The following is a 15,202-nucleotide window of genomic DNA, read 5'->3' as shown; positions in this document are numbered from 1 at the left end:
AATAATAGGTGTTTTTAAAATGAACCCTGATATAGGATGAGGCAAACATTCCTGCTGAGGCTTAACCTTATTTGACACATAATAGATCTTCCTTCCTATATTACTATTTTTTTGCTAGGGGTTTGTCATTTTTAGATGAAAACTTCCCTTATAGCATGATTCCTAAGAGATATGAACTTCTGATACCTAAAATGTTTGTAGTTTTGATAATTCTGCCATTCATTGGTTCTGTAATTTCTCTCTTTAAAATGCTGTTTAACAAACTATGAATTTCAAAGGAGTCTATTCTATTTTCATTTGCTCCATGAAGTTTCCTCTTTGTGAATGTTACCACAAACTAATGACTTTCCAACATCTATTTCATTTCTATGGTTCTTCACCTGCATAAACTGTTTAAAAGGGTATGAGTTGATGCTGAAAATTTTCACAGGGTTTGCTAAATTCACAGGATTCCCACGTACATTTTATAATATCTTTTTGCATGTAAAGAACAGCTTTCTGTGGATGCCTTTGCCCACGCTGTGTATTCACAAAGTTTCTGTTTGGTATGCGTTTTCTAGAGGATAAGACATTTCCACTGACAGAGTTTCTCTTCCATATGATTTTGTTGGTAAATTCTGGGAACTGACTTCTGAGAGAAGAGTTTCACACATTTAACTCATCAACATGCTTGTCATCTACATGAGTTCTCTGATGCATGATGAGCTGTGACTTCCAACAAAAGGCTTTCTCACAATCAGGACATTTACAAGGCTTCTCTCCTGTATGTGTCCTCTGATGTGCACTGAGAATTGATTTCTGAGAGAAGGTTTTTCCACATTCACTGCATCCATAGGGTTTCTCTCCTGAATGAGTTCTCTGGTGTACAATGAGCTGAGACTTCCTAATGAAGGCTTTTCCACATTCACTGCATTCATAAGGCTTCTCCCTTGTGTGCATTCTCTGGTGTACAACGAGCCGTAATTTCCCACTGAAGGATTTCTCACACTGACCACATTTATGAAGATTTTCCCCCGCATGAGTTCGCTCATGTACAATCAGCAGTGACTTCCAAATGAAAGCTTTCCCACACTCATTACATTCGTATGGTTTCTCTCCTGAATGGGTTCTCATGTGTATGATGAGGTATGACTTGCTGCTAAAGGCTTTTCTACATTCACTGCACCTGTAAGGTTTTTCCCCAGCATGAGTTCGCTGATGTGAAACAAGCTGATCTTTCCTGTTAAAAGCTTTCCCACACTCACCGCACTCGTAGGGATTTTCACCTGTGTGAATTCTCTGATGTACGATGAGTTGTGAATTGAAACTAAATGATTTCCCGCATTCACTGCATTCGTGGGGTTTCTCTCCTGTGTGAGTTCTTACGTGTATAACAAGGTAGGATTTGCTCCTGAAGGCCTTCCCACACTCACTGCATCCATACGGTTTTACTCCTGTATGACTTCTCTGGTGTACAATGAGCTGAGACTTCAAACTAAAGGCTTTTTCACACTGATTGCACCCGTAAGGTTTTACTCCAGTGTGAGCGCCCTGATGTACAGTGAGCTGTGACTTGAATGTAAAGGCTTTTCCACATTCACTGCAACCATAGGGTTTCTCTCCTGTATGGGTTCTCTGATGTACAATGAGGTTTGACTTGGTATTAAAGGCTTTCTGACAGTCACCACATTCAAAGGGTTTCTCTCCTGTGTGAGTCCTCTGGTGTGTAACAAGCTGCGACTTTAAACCAAAACCTTTTCCACAGTCACTGCACTCATGGGGCTTCTCTCCTGCATGAGTTCTGAGGTGTGAAATGAGCTGGTATTTCCGACTGAAGGTTTTTCCACATTCGTGGCATTTATATGGGCTCTCTCCTGTGTGAATCCTCTGATGTATAATGAGTTGTGAATTAAAACTGAAGGCTTTTCCACAATCATTGCACTCATGGAGTTTCTCTCCGGTGTGTGTCCTCGTGTGTATAATGAGGTATGACTTGCTTCGGAAGGCTTTGTCACATTCACTGCATATGTAAGGCTTCACTCCTGTGTGGCTTCTCTGATGTGCGATGAGCTGTGACTTCAAACTGAATGCCTTCCCACACTGAACGCACCCATAGGGCTTCACTCCTGTGTGAGTGCCCTGATGCACAGTAAGTTGTGATTTGAATGTAAAGGCTTTGCCACATTCACTGCAACCATAGGGTTTTTCCCCTGTATGGGTTCTCTGGTGTACCACAAGGTTTGACTTTGTATTAAAGGCTTTCTGACATTCACTGCATTCATATGGTTTCTCTCCTGTATGAATTCTTTCATGTATAATGAGCTGCGATTTCAAACCAAAAGCTTTGCCACATTCATTGCAACCATAGGGTTTACGTCCTGAATGAATTCTCTGGTGTGAAACAAGCTGGTCTTTCCTACTGAAGAATTTCCTACATCCACAGCATTGATAGGGACTTTTACCTGTGTGAATTCTCTGATGTATAACAAGTTGTGAATTGAAATTGAATGTTTTCCCACATTCACTGCATTCATGAGGTTTCTCTCCCGTATGAATTCTCTGATGTCCCATGAGGTATGATTTACTGCTGAAGTCTTTCCCACATTCGTTGCATTCACAGGGTTTCTTTTCTGCATGAGTTCGCTGATGCACTATGAGGTATGACTCACTGTTGAAGGCTTTCTCACAGTAACTACACTCAAAGGGTTTTTTTCCCATGTATGCTTTTTGGCACATAAGTTGTGACTTCTTATTGACAGCTTTTTCAGATTCATTCCTTTCACAGTATTTTATTCCAATAACAGTTTGCTCATGTTTAGAATGGAGGAATGATTCCTGATGTACATGAAATGCATTAGGATTCTTTCCAGCATAATTACTAGTGAAATCTGTATCATATTTCAAACTCTTTCCATGTATGCCACATGTCTGAGGTTTCTGCCTTGAGGAAACATAATAATTTGTACCAAGAAAACATAGTTTTCCAAATGCAGTGCACACACAGTTTTTTGCTATACTTCCCATATTGCCTTCGTTTTCCTGATGCCATTTGATGTGATCATCAATTTCCCAGACTTTATCTAGAAATGAAAATAATAAGTCATATGTTATAAATAATTACATGAGGCCAGGTATAGTGGTCATGCCTGTAATCCCAGCACTTTGGGAGGCCAAAGTGGAAGGATTGCTTGAGCCAGGAGTTCAAAACCAGCCTGGGCAACATAGCGAGAGCAAACCTCTAGAAAGAAAATTTAAAACTTTGCCAGGCATGGTTGCACACACCTGGAGTGCCAGCTACTCAGGAGGTTGGGGTGAGAGGATCACCTGAGGCTAGGAGTTTGAGGTTACAGTGAGCAATGATTGGGCCACTGCACTCCAGCCTGGGCAACAGAGACCCTGTATCTAGTAAATAAGTAGATAAAACTACGATCTTAGCATAGCATAAAAGTGCCTTAAAATGCCATATCATGAGATTTCTCTTTCAGTTTCAAATATCAGATCTCAATGAAAATAAAACCTCAAGTGTAAATATACCCAAACTAGTGGGCACTGGGGAAAACAAAGCAAAACTAAAATTGAAAATAAGCATAGTAAACTGAGATTAAGTTTAAAAGTTTTACATAATGGATAAAGAAGGCAAAACAGGCACACAGAACAATAAACATAATATAAAGAGGTTATAAGGGATCTTTGAACATTAGATTCATTTGTCAAATAATTATCAAACCCCTACTATGTGCCAAACTCTTTGCTAACCTATAGAAAAAAGACAGAGAACATTGCAGATTAGTTCTCAGTCTTCGTGAGAATAACATCTCACTGAATACCTGGACAAATGGATCAAAACAGACTCACAGATAACATCACATCATAAAGTTTCAGAACACTTGGGACAAGTAGCTCTTAAAAGCTTCAGAGGAACAAAAAGCCCAAAAGCTTCTTATAATGGGCCAAAACTTAGAATGGCAACGGACTTATTAGAATCCCTGAAGGATGAAAAATAGAGCAATGGCAAGTAAAGTAAAAACAAGTTCAGATGCACAAGTCTCCACATTTGTGTCAGCCTTCCACAGGAAGCTCCTGGGGAAAGTGCTCCAACAAAACAAACCAAGAGAAAAGATGAAAGAGGATACAAAAAAGAAAACCAAAGAGGAGCTCCCAGGACAAAAATTGTACAGCAGGCATTGAGAAAAACTAGGCGCCACTGCAGCAAGTCAGAAAGAGTTGGGAGTGATGTCACTGGGAAGATGAAATGCATAGAATTAATGATTTGATTGAATGCACCAACCAAAGACACTTAGACCTCAAAAGGAGTCTGAGCTTAAATTAAAGATAAACACATTAATGATAATGGAAAAAATTAAACTGGCAAATAAAAAAACTACAGAAAAATAAAAATCTATAAGCAAAACTTAATCATTGCATACCTGCATGATTTACCTGGAAACAGGAATTACATAGTCATAATGTAAAAACTGAAGACTCATCTAACCAAAGCTATGAAATTACTGTATTAGAATGATCTATACACGGGAAAAGACAGTGTGCATATGGTGGGAAGGTATGGAGGGAGCAGGGTGAGAGAGAATTAAATCACCTTTCTATACTGACTAATATTAGGGGGAAAAGCCAAGGTGCGGTGGAAATATGGAGGCAAACACTATAGGAAAGCATTAAAAGAGATGAAAGTAGTTATCTCTGGCAATAATGGAAAACAGAGAGGGCACAAGATAAGCAGATGGTTGTTTCTGTTTCTCTTTTTTTTTTTTTTTATTTCAGCATATTATGGGGGTACAAAAGTTTAGGTTCAGACCGTTGTTTTAACATAAAAACAAAAGTCAAATATGCAAAGGAGATAGGAAGTAAGACACAGGATCGAGTCCTTAAGGCACAACAGCAAATATCTGGAGGTTGAATAGAAGAGAGAACAGGTAGAGTCAATTTTGATGCCCCAAAGTAACATGCTCATCAGGGTAACGAACAGCAAAGGGCATTAAGATAACAAAGCAGCAAGTCAGGTTTGGAGATAGTAGCCCAGGGAATCTTAACACCTCATTCAAGGTTTCCTGTGAAAAAATAAGCAAGTTGTCTTCCTACCTATCAAATCTGATCTGTCTTATTCATTTTGTACACAAACACCAAATTATATCTCCCCAGACATCGCTTCCTAACTGGTACAGAATCTTCCTCGGGATACACTGAGAAACGAATATGGGCACTTTTGGCTATCACAATGGCTTGGGAAGGAGTATTACTGATTATTACATGGTCCTATAGTCAAAAATGTCTCTATGAAAAATAAAATAGGTCAGTGAGTAATTATTCTTTGCCCTAGAATCAGATTTGCTCCTGGGTTTGGCTGTATTACCCCCATCGACTTGCAGAATTCATGGACACTGAAGCTGTCCTAACCATCAAATCCTACACTTTATCCTTCTGATTCTTCTATTGCTGGTACCACACCCATTCTTATCTTTGCTTGGATCCCACATCAAATCATCATTTGATTTCCCAGGAAATCTAATACATCTTCTGTTGAACAGGCTCTTTGTATTATAGATAAATGGCAAAAGTAAGATTATGGTTGGTGACTCTAAAAATTCAGGAAATGAGGAAAAAATACTAAACTCAGTAGCCAGAACACAGGAATTCTTAAGCTTAAAGATAAGCTTAAAGATTATGTAAACATGATTTAAGACTATATTAAACATAATTACTGGCTGGGGTCCAAAGGTAATCACTGGGAACCCCAATGTGCACCATTGGGGTTGGGGAGATTCTGAAGCTGCAGAAAAGCATTTTCCAGAATAAACATGTTGAGTTTAACCACAAAAGATGACAGAAAAGGAAATCATGCCAGAGAGCAGAAACAAACCCTCACCAGGAAGCTTACTTCACTGACATGGAAAGATGTCCTGGCAAAGTCTACCTGACCAGGGTCTCAGTATAGTATAAAACAGTGTCTGCTATGTGGTGTTCACTGCTGTGGTCCTCTGGGACAAGGGGACCATGTACTTCTCTCTATGCTTCTATATGTGGATGGCTATACACAGATGGATCATTAATTACAGGTCTCCAGAAGAAGAACTACCACCAGGTCTGAATAGGAACAGGATCCTGGACTTCCGTTAATGTAGTACAAGAACACAAACATGGGTTACAGTATGCATTTGCCTGGGAAGACGGGTGTGACGGGTGCCGCTGGGACAGGCAAGGAGGCGCAGGCAGACAGTGCTGCCGACCCAGAGGTTCTTCTGCTCTTTTCCTGACTGGCAGAAACCTAATTTTTTTCCACCCCCCTCCTTAAGGTGACGTGCTTTGGTCAGGGCAGTGAGGACCCACCCTATCCCCATCCCCACCTCCAGAAGGTAAAGCACAGTTTATGGGAGCTGACAGGATAGTCCCATTTCCCTCGCCAGAGGCTTCTCTAGACAGGGGCATGTGATAAAAACCTGGCTGGTTAGACATGATACATCTGCTGGGGGCCTCCTGCAATAGGTCTGACTGCTCGACAGAGTCATATGGGAAAAACAGCCCTCCTCGTCATTCTGCCAGCCATGGGTACATGCAGGAGTCAGCGAGAACTGCAACAGCCGCCTGCTGACCATGAGGGGGTCCCCTGAGGAAAACGCTGACCTACCTAGATGGGCCCCCGACGATTTAGTGAGTCAATCACTTAGTTGGGCCTGAAGTTGCCCTGCTTCAAGGCTTTGTGTGATGTGTAATAGTAAATCACTCTGCTTCCATTGGGTGGTTTAGGACTGATCAAAAATTGCAGCTAAAATAACCCCAATAATATAAGGAATTGTCTCAGGTGCTCAGGGAAACATACCTGACAATAACATCCAAGATGAATTGGAATAAAGGTAAAACGAAGAAATTTGGCTGATCAGTACAACATTCCACGCAGGAGATAATATTTGCTTCATTTTGGGTGGGAACCGAGAAGACGAAGGCTTTAGAAGACCTCTCTTTAAAGGACCCAAACACCGACAGACTGTACCAAAACCAGAAAGAGGCAACTGCGTAGAAGGAAGATTCAAGCTTACTCGCTGGTGCCAGGAAAAAGAACTAGAAACAGCAGGACAAACACACTGTGGAAAGAAAGGTGAGAAGAAAGGTTTGTGGCTATGGAGCAGTGGAAGAGGTGAGTCTGGTTTCTGAAAATGACGCCACACAGTGGCACACAGGAGATGCCAGTGTGTCACCCAAAACCAGGACTAGGGCAGACGCAGCGGCTCACACCTGCAATCCCAGCACCGTGGGAGGCTGAGATAGGAGGACTGCGTGAGTCCAGGAGTTTCAGACTAGCCTGGCCAAAATGGCGTGACCCCATCCCTAAAAAACAAAATAAAACAAAACAAACCAAACCAGGACCAAAAGGCAGATGAGAGATCAATGTGGCTATTGATTATGAGCAGAGGAACAAGAGTTTAAATCTTCAGCATGGAAGTTGCTACTGTCTGAATGTACCCCTTCCAGAATGCATGCTGAAACTCAATCTCCACTGCGGTGATATTAAGAGGTGGCCTTTCAGGAAGTGATTCAGTCAGGCCCTTATGACTAGTGCCTTCTAAACGGGCTGGAGGGAACCGTCTTAGGCCCTCTGTGCCCCCTTTCTGTCCCACAGCCTTCCTACCCCAGGAGGATGCTGCAAAAAGACAGAATCTACGAATCAGGAAGCAGACCAGAGAGCAAACCTGTCAGCACCTTAGTCTCAGACGTCCCAGCCTCCAGAACTGTGAGAAATAAATTTCTGTTCTTTACATATTACCCAGTTTGTGGTATTTTTTTATAGCAGCACAAATGACATAAAACAGAAGCCCTTTACAGTTAGAATATATGAGGAAAATAAAGAGAATAAAAAAGACTCCTTTGGACCCAGACGAGCAAGAGAAGCCCAGCAGACAGTGAGGCGAACAAGTGTTTGGTCCCACAGTGTGAGCACAGGGTCAACAGGGGTGACTGAAGCAAGGAGTGGGGGCGAAGGCTTCAGGCAGGATCACGGACATCATCGAATATTAAGGGAAGTGCTCCTAAGGGACACAGTGATGACAGGGAAGCTTTATGTAGCATGGGGAAACCTCCCAGGGGCACAACCTACCAACGGCTGGGGCTGAGGTTGTTGAATTTAAGTACATGGAATTTAAGAAGGAAAATGAAGACGACAAGGAGGAGATTAACTGAGAGTGCACGGTTATAACTGAGATGAGAGGAGCTTATCACATCAGAGTTCACGCCAATTCTAAAGAAGGAGGAAAGTAGCCAAATGTCTGCATCACTGACCTGGACGGCCCTGACCTGGGATTTGGGCCTGCACCATCCACAGCTCTTCTCCTCGTTCCAACTCGAAGATAATGTTGGGTTTGGTGTGTTGATACCCTGTAAATAGAAAATTACAGACAACCTGGAACGAAACTGCTTGGGGTTCGTGGATTCTGAAGAATGGAGAAGATGGGGATTAGAAGTGGCATGAAAAGCTGCCCCTTTGCACATTGGCTAAGTAAAGACCACTCAGCCGGCAGACTCGGATACCGACTGGCGTCTAAGAAAGTCTGGCCTTTAAACATAAGCCCCAAATCATCAGCTATTCTCAGAAGCCCCCCAGGTTTCAGCAACCAACAAGGGGCAGCCTGGAGACTGCGCCCACCGCCCCCAGGAGGCTGCGCTTACCCAGGGACACCAGGTTGCTGTAGTTCTCCAGCATCACACTCCTGTACAGGCGCTTCTGCGCTGGGGCCAGCAGCCGCCACTCCTCCACGGTAAAACCCACAAACACATCCATGAATGACAGTGGTCCCTGAAACAGAATACCCCGTCCAATCTCAAGTTGTTTTACTAGGTTTGTGGAAAACAACAGACTACTTAGGGCATCCATTATTTACATTCAACTTCGCGAGAAAGATAAAAAGCATATCGAACACATCCATTGATGTGTATTAATTCAGTCCTCCTTTCATTGAATATATGAGAACTGGGATACTCTCTATTTTCCTTTTTAATTTAATTTCGTTTTTTAAAGAGCCAGGCTCTTGCTCTGTTACCCACGCTGGATTGCAGTGGTGGGACCACAGTTCACTGCAGCCTCAAACTCCTGGGCTCAAGTGATTCTCCTGCCTAGCTAATTTTTTTAGACATAGAGTCTTGCTATGTTGCTCAGGCTAGTCTCAAACTCCTGGCCTCAAGTGATCCTCCGGCCTCAGCCTCTGAATAGCTGGGATTATAGGCATGAGCCACTGTACCCAGCATGGGATAGCCTCTCTTTGAAGTTCTAAGCTATCCTAGGAACCATCTGTACACGGCTCCCCAGACATGGGCCCTTCAGTGCTAAAGGCAAGACTGTCACAGGCAAACAGGTTGGGCTGGTCACACCACATCTGCAGCACAGTTACTGACCTCTAGGTTCCAGGTATTAAACTAGGTCCAAGTGACACAAAAATGAATGAAATACAGTCCTGACTCAAGAAGCATTCGGCATTGCAGAGGGAAGAAAAGTTAAACGTGCAAATGAAATTGGAAGTCACAGAAGCTAGGATAAAAGAATACAAAGTACACGGGCGCAAAGGAAGAAGTAAGCAATGCGATTTGACAGTGTCAGGTGGAGTTGGTGAAAGGGAACTCCAGCAGTGACCAACACAAGAGAAGACAAGTTAAAACGTGGTGGACTAAAAAGGCAACTGCTGTGAGTAGCAGCCAGCCTGTGGGACTGAAGACCCGAACATGAAGATCCACAGATGGCAAACGAACATATGAAGCATGTTCAGCATCACGTGTCATCAGGGAATCGCAAACTAAGACAATGAGACGCCACTACACACCTGTCAGAATGGCTAAAATCCAAAACACCGATGCCACCAAATGTTGGAGAGGACATGGGGTGACAGGAGCTCTCATTGGTTGCTGGTGGGAATGTAAAGTGTGTAGCCGCAGTCACTTTGGAAAGAGTCTGGCAGTTTCTTACAAAGTTAAACATAATCTTACCATACAATCCAGCAATTATGCTCGCAGGTATTTACATACATGAAATTAAAACTTATGTCCAAGCAAAAACAGAAATACAAATAACAGAAATGAAAGAGAGGCTATCCCCATTGATCCCACGACATGAAAAGCCTAACAACTCTAAGTACATAAATTCAATAACTTAGATGAAATGGATACGCTCCTTGAAAGACACAAATTACCAAACTCATTCAAGAATAGATTACCTTAATAGATAACTCTGTGTCTATTAAAGAAATATAGAATTTATAGTTAAAGGCATACATAGTGCAAGAAAAAAATAAAACTTTTTTCTGAAGATGACATGACTGTTATGAAGAAAATCCCCAAGACTCTAAAAAAAAGTTCCCAGAACTAACAAGTGAGTATAGCAAGGTCACAGGAAAATAAGGTCAAGACACAAAAATTGGCTATATACCTATACAGCACCAGTAATAATTAAAATTTGAAATTAAGAAACCAATTTTGTTTATAATAACAAAAAGTATAAAGAAGTGTAAATGTAAAAAAAATGTGCAGGATCTGTATACACAAAACTATAAACAATGATTTTTAAAAATCAAAGACAATGTAAATAATGGGGAGATACCCTTTGTTCAACGATTGGAAAACTCCGTATTGTTCAAATATAAATTCTCCTCAATTTGATATATAGATTCAATGCAATTCCAATTAAAATCACAGCAAGGTTTTTGTAGCTATTTACATAAATAAATAAAACCCAAAACTGTTGGGCCAGGCACGGTGGCTCACGCCTGTAATCCTAGCACTCTGGGAGGCCAAGGCGGGTGGATCGCTCGAGGTCAGGAATTCAAGACCAGCCTGAGCAAGAGCGAGACCCCCGTCTCTACTAAAAATAGAAAGAAATTATCTGGCCAACTAAAATATATATAGAAAAAATTAGCCGGGCATGGTGGCGCATGCCTGTAGTCCCAACTACTTGGGAGGCTGAGGCAGGAGGATTGCTTGAGCCCAGGAGTTGGAGGCTGCTGTGAGCTAGGCTGACGGCACGGCACTCACTCTAGCCAGGGCAACAAAGCGACACTCTGTCTCAAAAAAAAAAAAAAAAACAAAAAAAACCCAAAACTGTAAACAAATACTGAACACCAGTTAATATTACACACACTGAAGCATTTAGAGAGAGGAGTGCTGATGTCTAAAATATTGTATGAAATACTCCAAAAATAAGAATAATGGATGTATAGAGGATTCGAAAGATGGATACTGTGATAAATCAAGTACAGTAAAATGTTAACAGTAAATTCTAGGTGAGGGATATACAGATGTTCACCAGTAAAATCCTTTCAACTTTGCTCTGTGTTTGAAAATTTTCATAATAAAATGTTGGAAGTAAAAGAAGCATCCCAGTTAAAAATTTGAATATGGCTTCCCGATCCAGTGTGTTCTGAACTTTACTGTGCACGAATCACTGAATCTTTTCAAAATGAAGACTCTGATATTAACAGGACTGGGATGAACTCTGATATTCTGCTTTTCTAACAAGTTTCTAGAACAATACATATTTTGTAAATACACATTAAGAAAATAATACACATAAAACACAACATAATTTTTGAGAGTTGGGGAAAGAGATGGAAATTGAGTATGAATTAGAGAATATATAAACTAATGTAGACAAAGAACTTATATGAACCAACGATTAAAAAGGCCATAAACTGAGCCATTTGACCTAAGGATCCCTATCCGTCTCCCTACCAAAAAAAAAAAAAAGTAATAAAGGAAAGTGGAAATAAACAAATAAGAAACTCACCCAGGACTTGGTGATTTTCAGCTGCTCCTGGGAGATAAACAGCCACTCTGGGGCCTGGTCTGTCCAGGGACTCTTCTGCCTCTGCTGGGACGCTCCAGGGAGAGGTCTCGGGTCAGGGGTCCCTTGGCCAAGGATGGATTCCTGAACCTGGAGCTTTCTGACCCTGTCACATGAACCGTCTGGCTCCTGGAGAGGTGGGACCTGTGGACGCAAGAGCAAACCTACTTTAGTGAGCACGTTTCCTCTGGGCCTCAGCCTGCATCTCCTAGGCTGGGGACTCACACGTAAATGGAGGCTGGGCTGGGCGTTCTGGAAGCCGAGCTCAGTGCTGCTGCCGTGAGAAGAAACGCACAGGAGGAACCCGGCACAGTGACGACAGTTCCACCCGCAGATTCTGCAGGGGCCCCCAGGACCCCTCAAAGTGCGATGACCACACCTGAGATTCACTCGATTTTTAAACAATTGCTGGGCAGCTACTTAAGTGAGAACACGATGCTAGATGCTAAGGAGTGAGCAACTCACAGGTTTAAGCAGGTGCACGTCAGTGTGAGATTTCTTCTCCGCTTGCCATTGAGACGTCTGTGAACGATTCACTTCACCTCTCTCAGCCTTACTTTTGTTGTTAAAACACTGAGAGCAGGATGAAGTCAGGGTGGCAGGATTGTTTTTTAATCTCCCCAGAACTTATGAAAACAAGAGACCTACCAGAACAGTAAAGACAAAACCATGATATCTACATACACAAAAACAAAAACAAACTAAGGGACAGGGTCACGGCACACGGGCAGCTGTGACTCAACTACAGGAGCAGCAGGCACGGCCCAGGGCAGCGCCCGCAGAGGACACGGTGGGAAACGAGGGTAGATGCTGACAAGCCACATCGCTGCAGGATCTGTGAAGTCCCTGACAAATGTCTGTCCCCAACAGTGCCCTCCCCTGGTGGGAAGTGAGCAAGCAAGTCTTACAACAAGTAACGCGGAATTCCTCTCAGGTTCGGAGCTGCAGGTGACCATAAAAACAAACTCCTAAAGTCACTAAGTGACCTAACAGTACTGTGGCCATCTAAAGCCATGAAAATACGAGAACTAATGGGCCAACAGTCCCTTCCAGAAATACAGACCCTCACTTTCAGGGAACGCTGCTCGAAGGATATACCATATTGATCAGCACAAGAAAAGAGAAAAAATACCCAGGCAGTGAGAGGGGAGAGAGAGGGGGCACTCACAGTGGGGACAGGAGAGAGGAGGACCAGACGGAGAGAAGGAAGGACAGAAAGACTATTAGCAAGAGGGAGGGGAGAGAAGGTTTAGACAGTAAGTGGGAAGGATCCAGAGGAAGCTTATTCCAGAAATTATTTAACAATAAAATAAAACATGTAAATGTGAGAGAAACACATTAGAAAACAAGGTATGTCGAGCCCCAGGAATCACCAGATGAGAAGCAGAAAGAGGGGCTTCCTGACAAGACTTCGTACCAAGAGTCAAGTCATGTTTTAGGCCCTTCATGGCCACAGAGGTAGGAATCTCAAAGCGTAAAGCAAGAGGAAGACATCCTGGCTCGTCACAGCCCGCAAACAGGGACTTCTTCCCCCAAACAGAATGGCTTCTTCGTAGGCCAGCAAACCCCTCTGACTTAAACTGGAAAAAAAACACATTATTATTGTGGGGGGAAAGGAACTAAACGAGGCTCTGACAGACAATGAAAACGTACCCCAAATGTCTGCTGCCATACACAAACACGCGCACACACCCAAACTACAACCCAGTATTTCAAAATGAACTAAAAGAAATCAGGAAAACAAAACTTGGAGAGGACAGATATATCAAAAATAAAAGAGCCTAGAAAGCACATGAGCAGAAAACTGGAAACTGTGAAGTGAGAAATACTAGAACTAAGAAACGAATTAGAAAAAAAATCTAGAAATGAAGACTAAATTAGAAGGAACATAAAAAGAAACACCACAGGACCTAGAGGATAGTACAGGTGAAAAGTGAAGAAAGCCTAAATATAAGAAAGAATTTGAGAGAAAGAGAAACAATCAATGAAATGACTTATGAAAAGGCTGTTCACAGAGGCATTTTTATATCCCAAATATCTATGACTAGAAAAATGGTTGAATAAATACTGTCCATCCACAGTGAAAGATCATACAGCCAACAGAAGAGAGAGAGAGAGAGAGAGAGAGAGAGAAGGGACAGAGAGGACAATCTCTACGTACCGACAGTGACCGATCAATACACACTGTTGGTGATATGACGGCAGGGTTAGGAACAGTCCACACAGAAAGTCGCTTTTGTGCAAAAACAGAAGGGGAGATTACCTGTATGTATATATGTGTGTGTCTGCCATATAAATGGGATCGTAACACGTCTAGTCCTTTGTGTCTGGCTTCTTTCACTTAGCATAATGCTTCTAAGGGTTATTCTTGTTAACAGCATGTACCAATAGTTTGTTCCTTTTATTGCTGAGTAGTAATCCACTTTGTTTATACTTTCACCAGTTAACGGACATTCAGATTATTCCCTGGAGAACAACTGTTGGCCTCTCGAGCCTCTTCCGTTTATGCTAGGCAAGGTCCACCCTCTTTGCCTCGGGCACACTGAGCTATTTCACTGGACCTTTTGTCATTTTCATGTGGTCCTGGGTCCAAGGACAAGACCCTTTGTGGGTAAATGGTAATTACTATTAGGGCCCAGAATCCCGGAGTCTCTGTCTCTTCAGAAATTCTCAGACTACATGCAGAGGCAACTGGGTACACTGGCCAAGGCACTGGGTGTAGGGCCAGACCACCTGGGTCCAAGGCTCGGCTCTGCCCTGACCCAGGGTGCGGCCTGGGCTTCTGACTCCCCTCTGGGTCTAAGTGTCCTCACGCATCAAAGGAGGACAACAGTGTCACCACCTGGGGCTCCTGTGAGGTTTCAAGGTGTGAATACCTAATAAAAGATTTAGTACACAACCTCACACATCGTAGACACTGAGCATTAACATTTGGCTGAAATGGCAAAAAACAAAAATACTTAGAGAAAATAAACCCTCTAAAAAATGACAATCAACGAGATGAAAAGAATAAGCTGGTCTTAGAAAAGAGGACTCTACCTTCAAACATCTCTCCACTTTGTCCAGTGTCTCTATTTCTCTGCCCTGAACAAAATGCCCTTCTTGTCTCACTGCAATCATCTCCCTGGACTCCGCTTTCCCACCTCTTCCCGTGTCTGCTCTTGTTCACGCTACAGCCTGTTCTCTGCTCAGCAGCCACAGGGTTTTGTTTTTTGTTTGTGTTTTTTTGTTGTTGTTGTTGTTTTTTTTTTTTTTTGAGACAGAGTCTCACTCTGTTGCCCAGGCTAGAGTGAGTGCCGTGGCGTCAGCCTAGCTCACAGCAACCTCAAACTCCTGAGCTCAAGCGATCCTCCTGTCTCAGCCTCCCGAGTAGCTGGGACTACAGGCATGCAC

The 15,202-nt window shown here is 42.7% G+C and overlaps 1 protein-coding gene across 4 annotated transcripts in view; it reads right to left on the bottom strand.

Annotated features, from left to right (window-relative positions):
* Positions 1-15,202, bottom strand: part of ZNF10 (zinc finger protein 10) — a 41,029-nt gene continuing 25,827 nt past the window's right edge. For 2 of the 4 annotated variants that reach the window (XM_069497396.1, XM_069497399.1), the window contains 4 exons: positions 11,753-11,953; positions 8,653-8,779; positions 8,266-8,361; positions 1-3,059 (listed from right to left, as the gene is read on the bottom strand). In XM_069497396.1, the coding sequence (XP_069353497.1) occupies positions 646-3,059; positions 8,266-8,361; positions 8,653-8,779; positions 11,753-11,953 (2,838 nt within the window). In that variant the 3' untranslated portion in view covers positions 1-645. Of the gene's footprint in view, positions 3,060-7,636; positions 7,719-8,265; positions 8,362-8,652; positions 8,780-9,797; positions 9,835-11,752; positions 11,954-15,202 lie in introns of those variants that run through there. The other 2 variants (XM_069497397.1, XM_069497401.1) reach the window with 2 other exon arrangements.

This window comes from Eulemur rufifrons, chromosome 21 (assembly GCF_041146395.1).
Source record: "Eulemur rufifrons isolate Redbay chromosome 21, OSU_ERuf_1, whole genome shotgun sequence".
NCBI classification, from domain to species: domain Eukaryota; kingdom Metazoa; phylum Chordata; class Mammalia; order Primates; family Lemuridae; genus Eulemur; species Eulemur rufifrons.
This window is presented reverse-complemented; position numbering and strand designations above follow the sequence as displayed.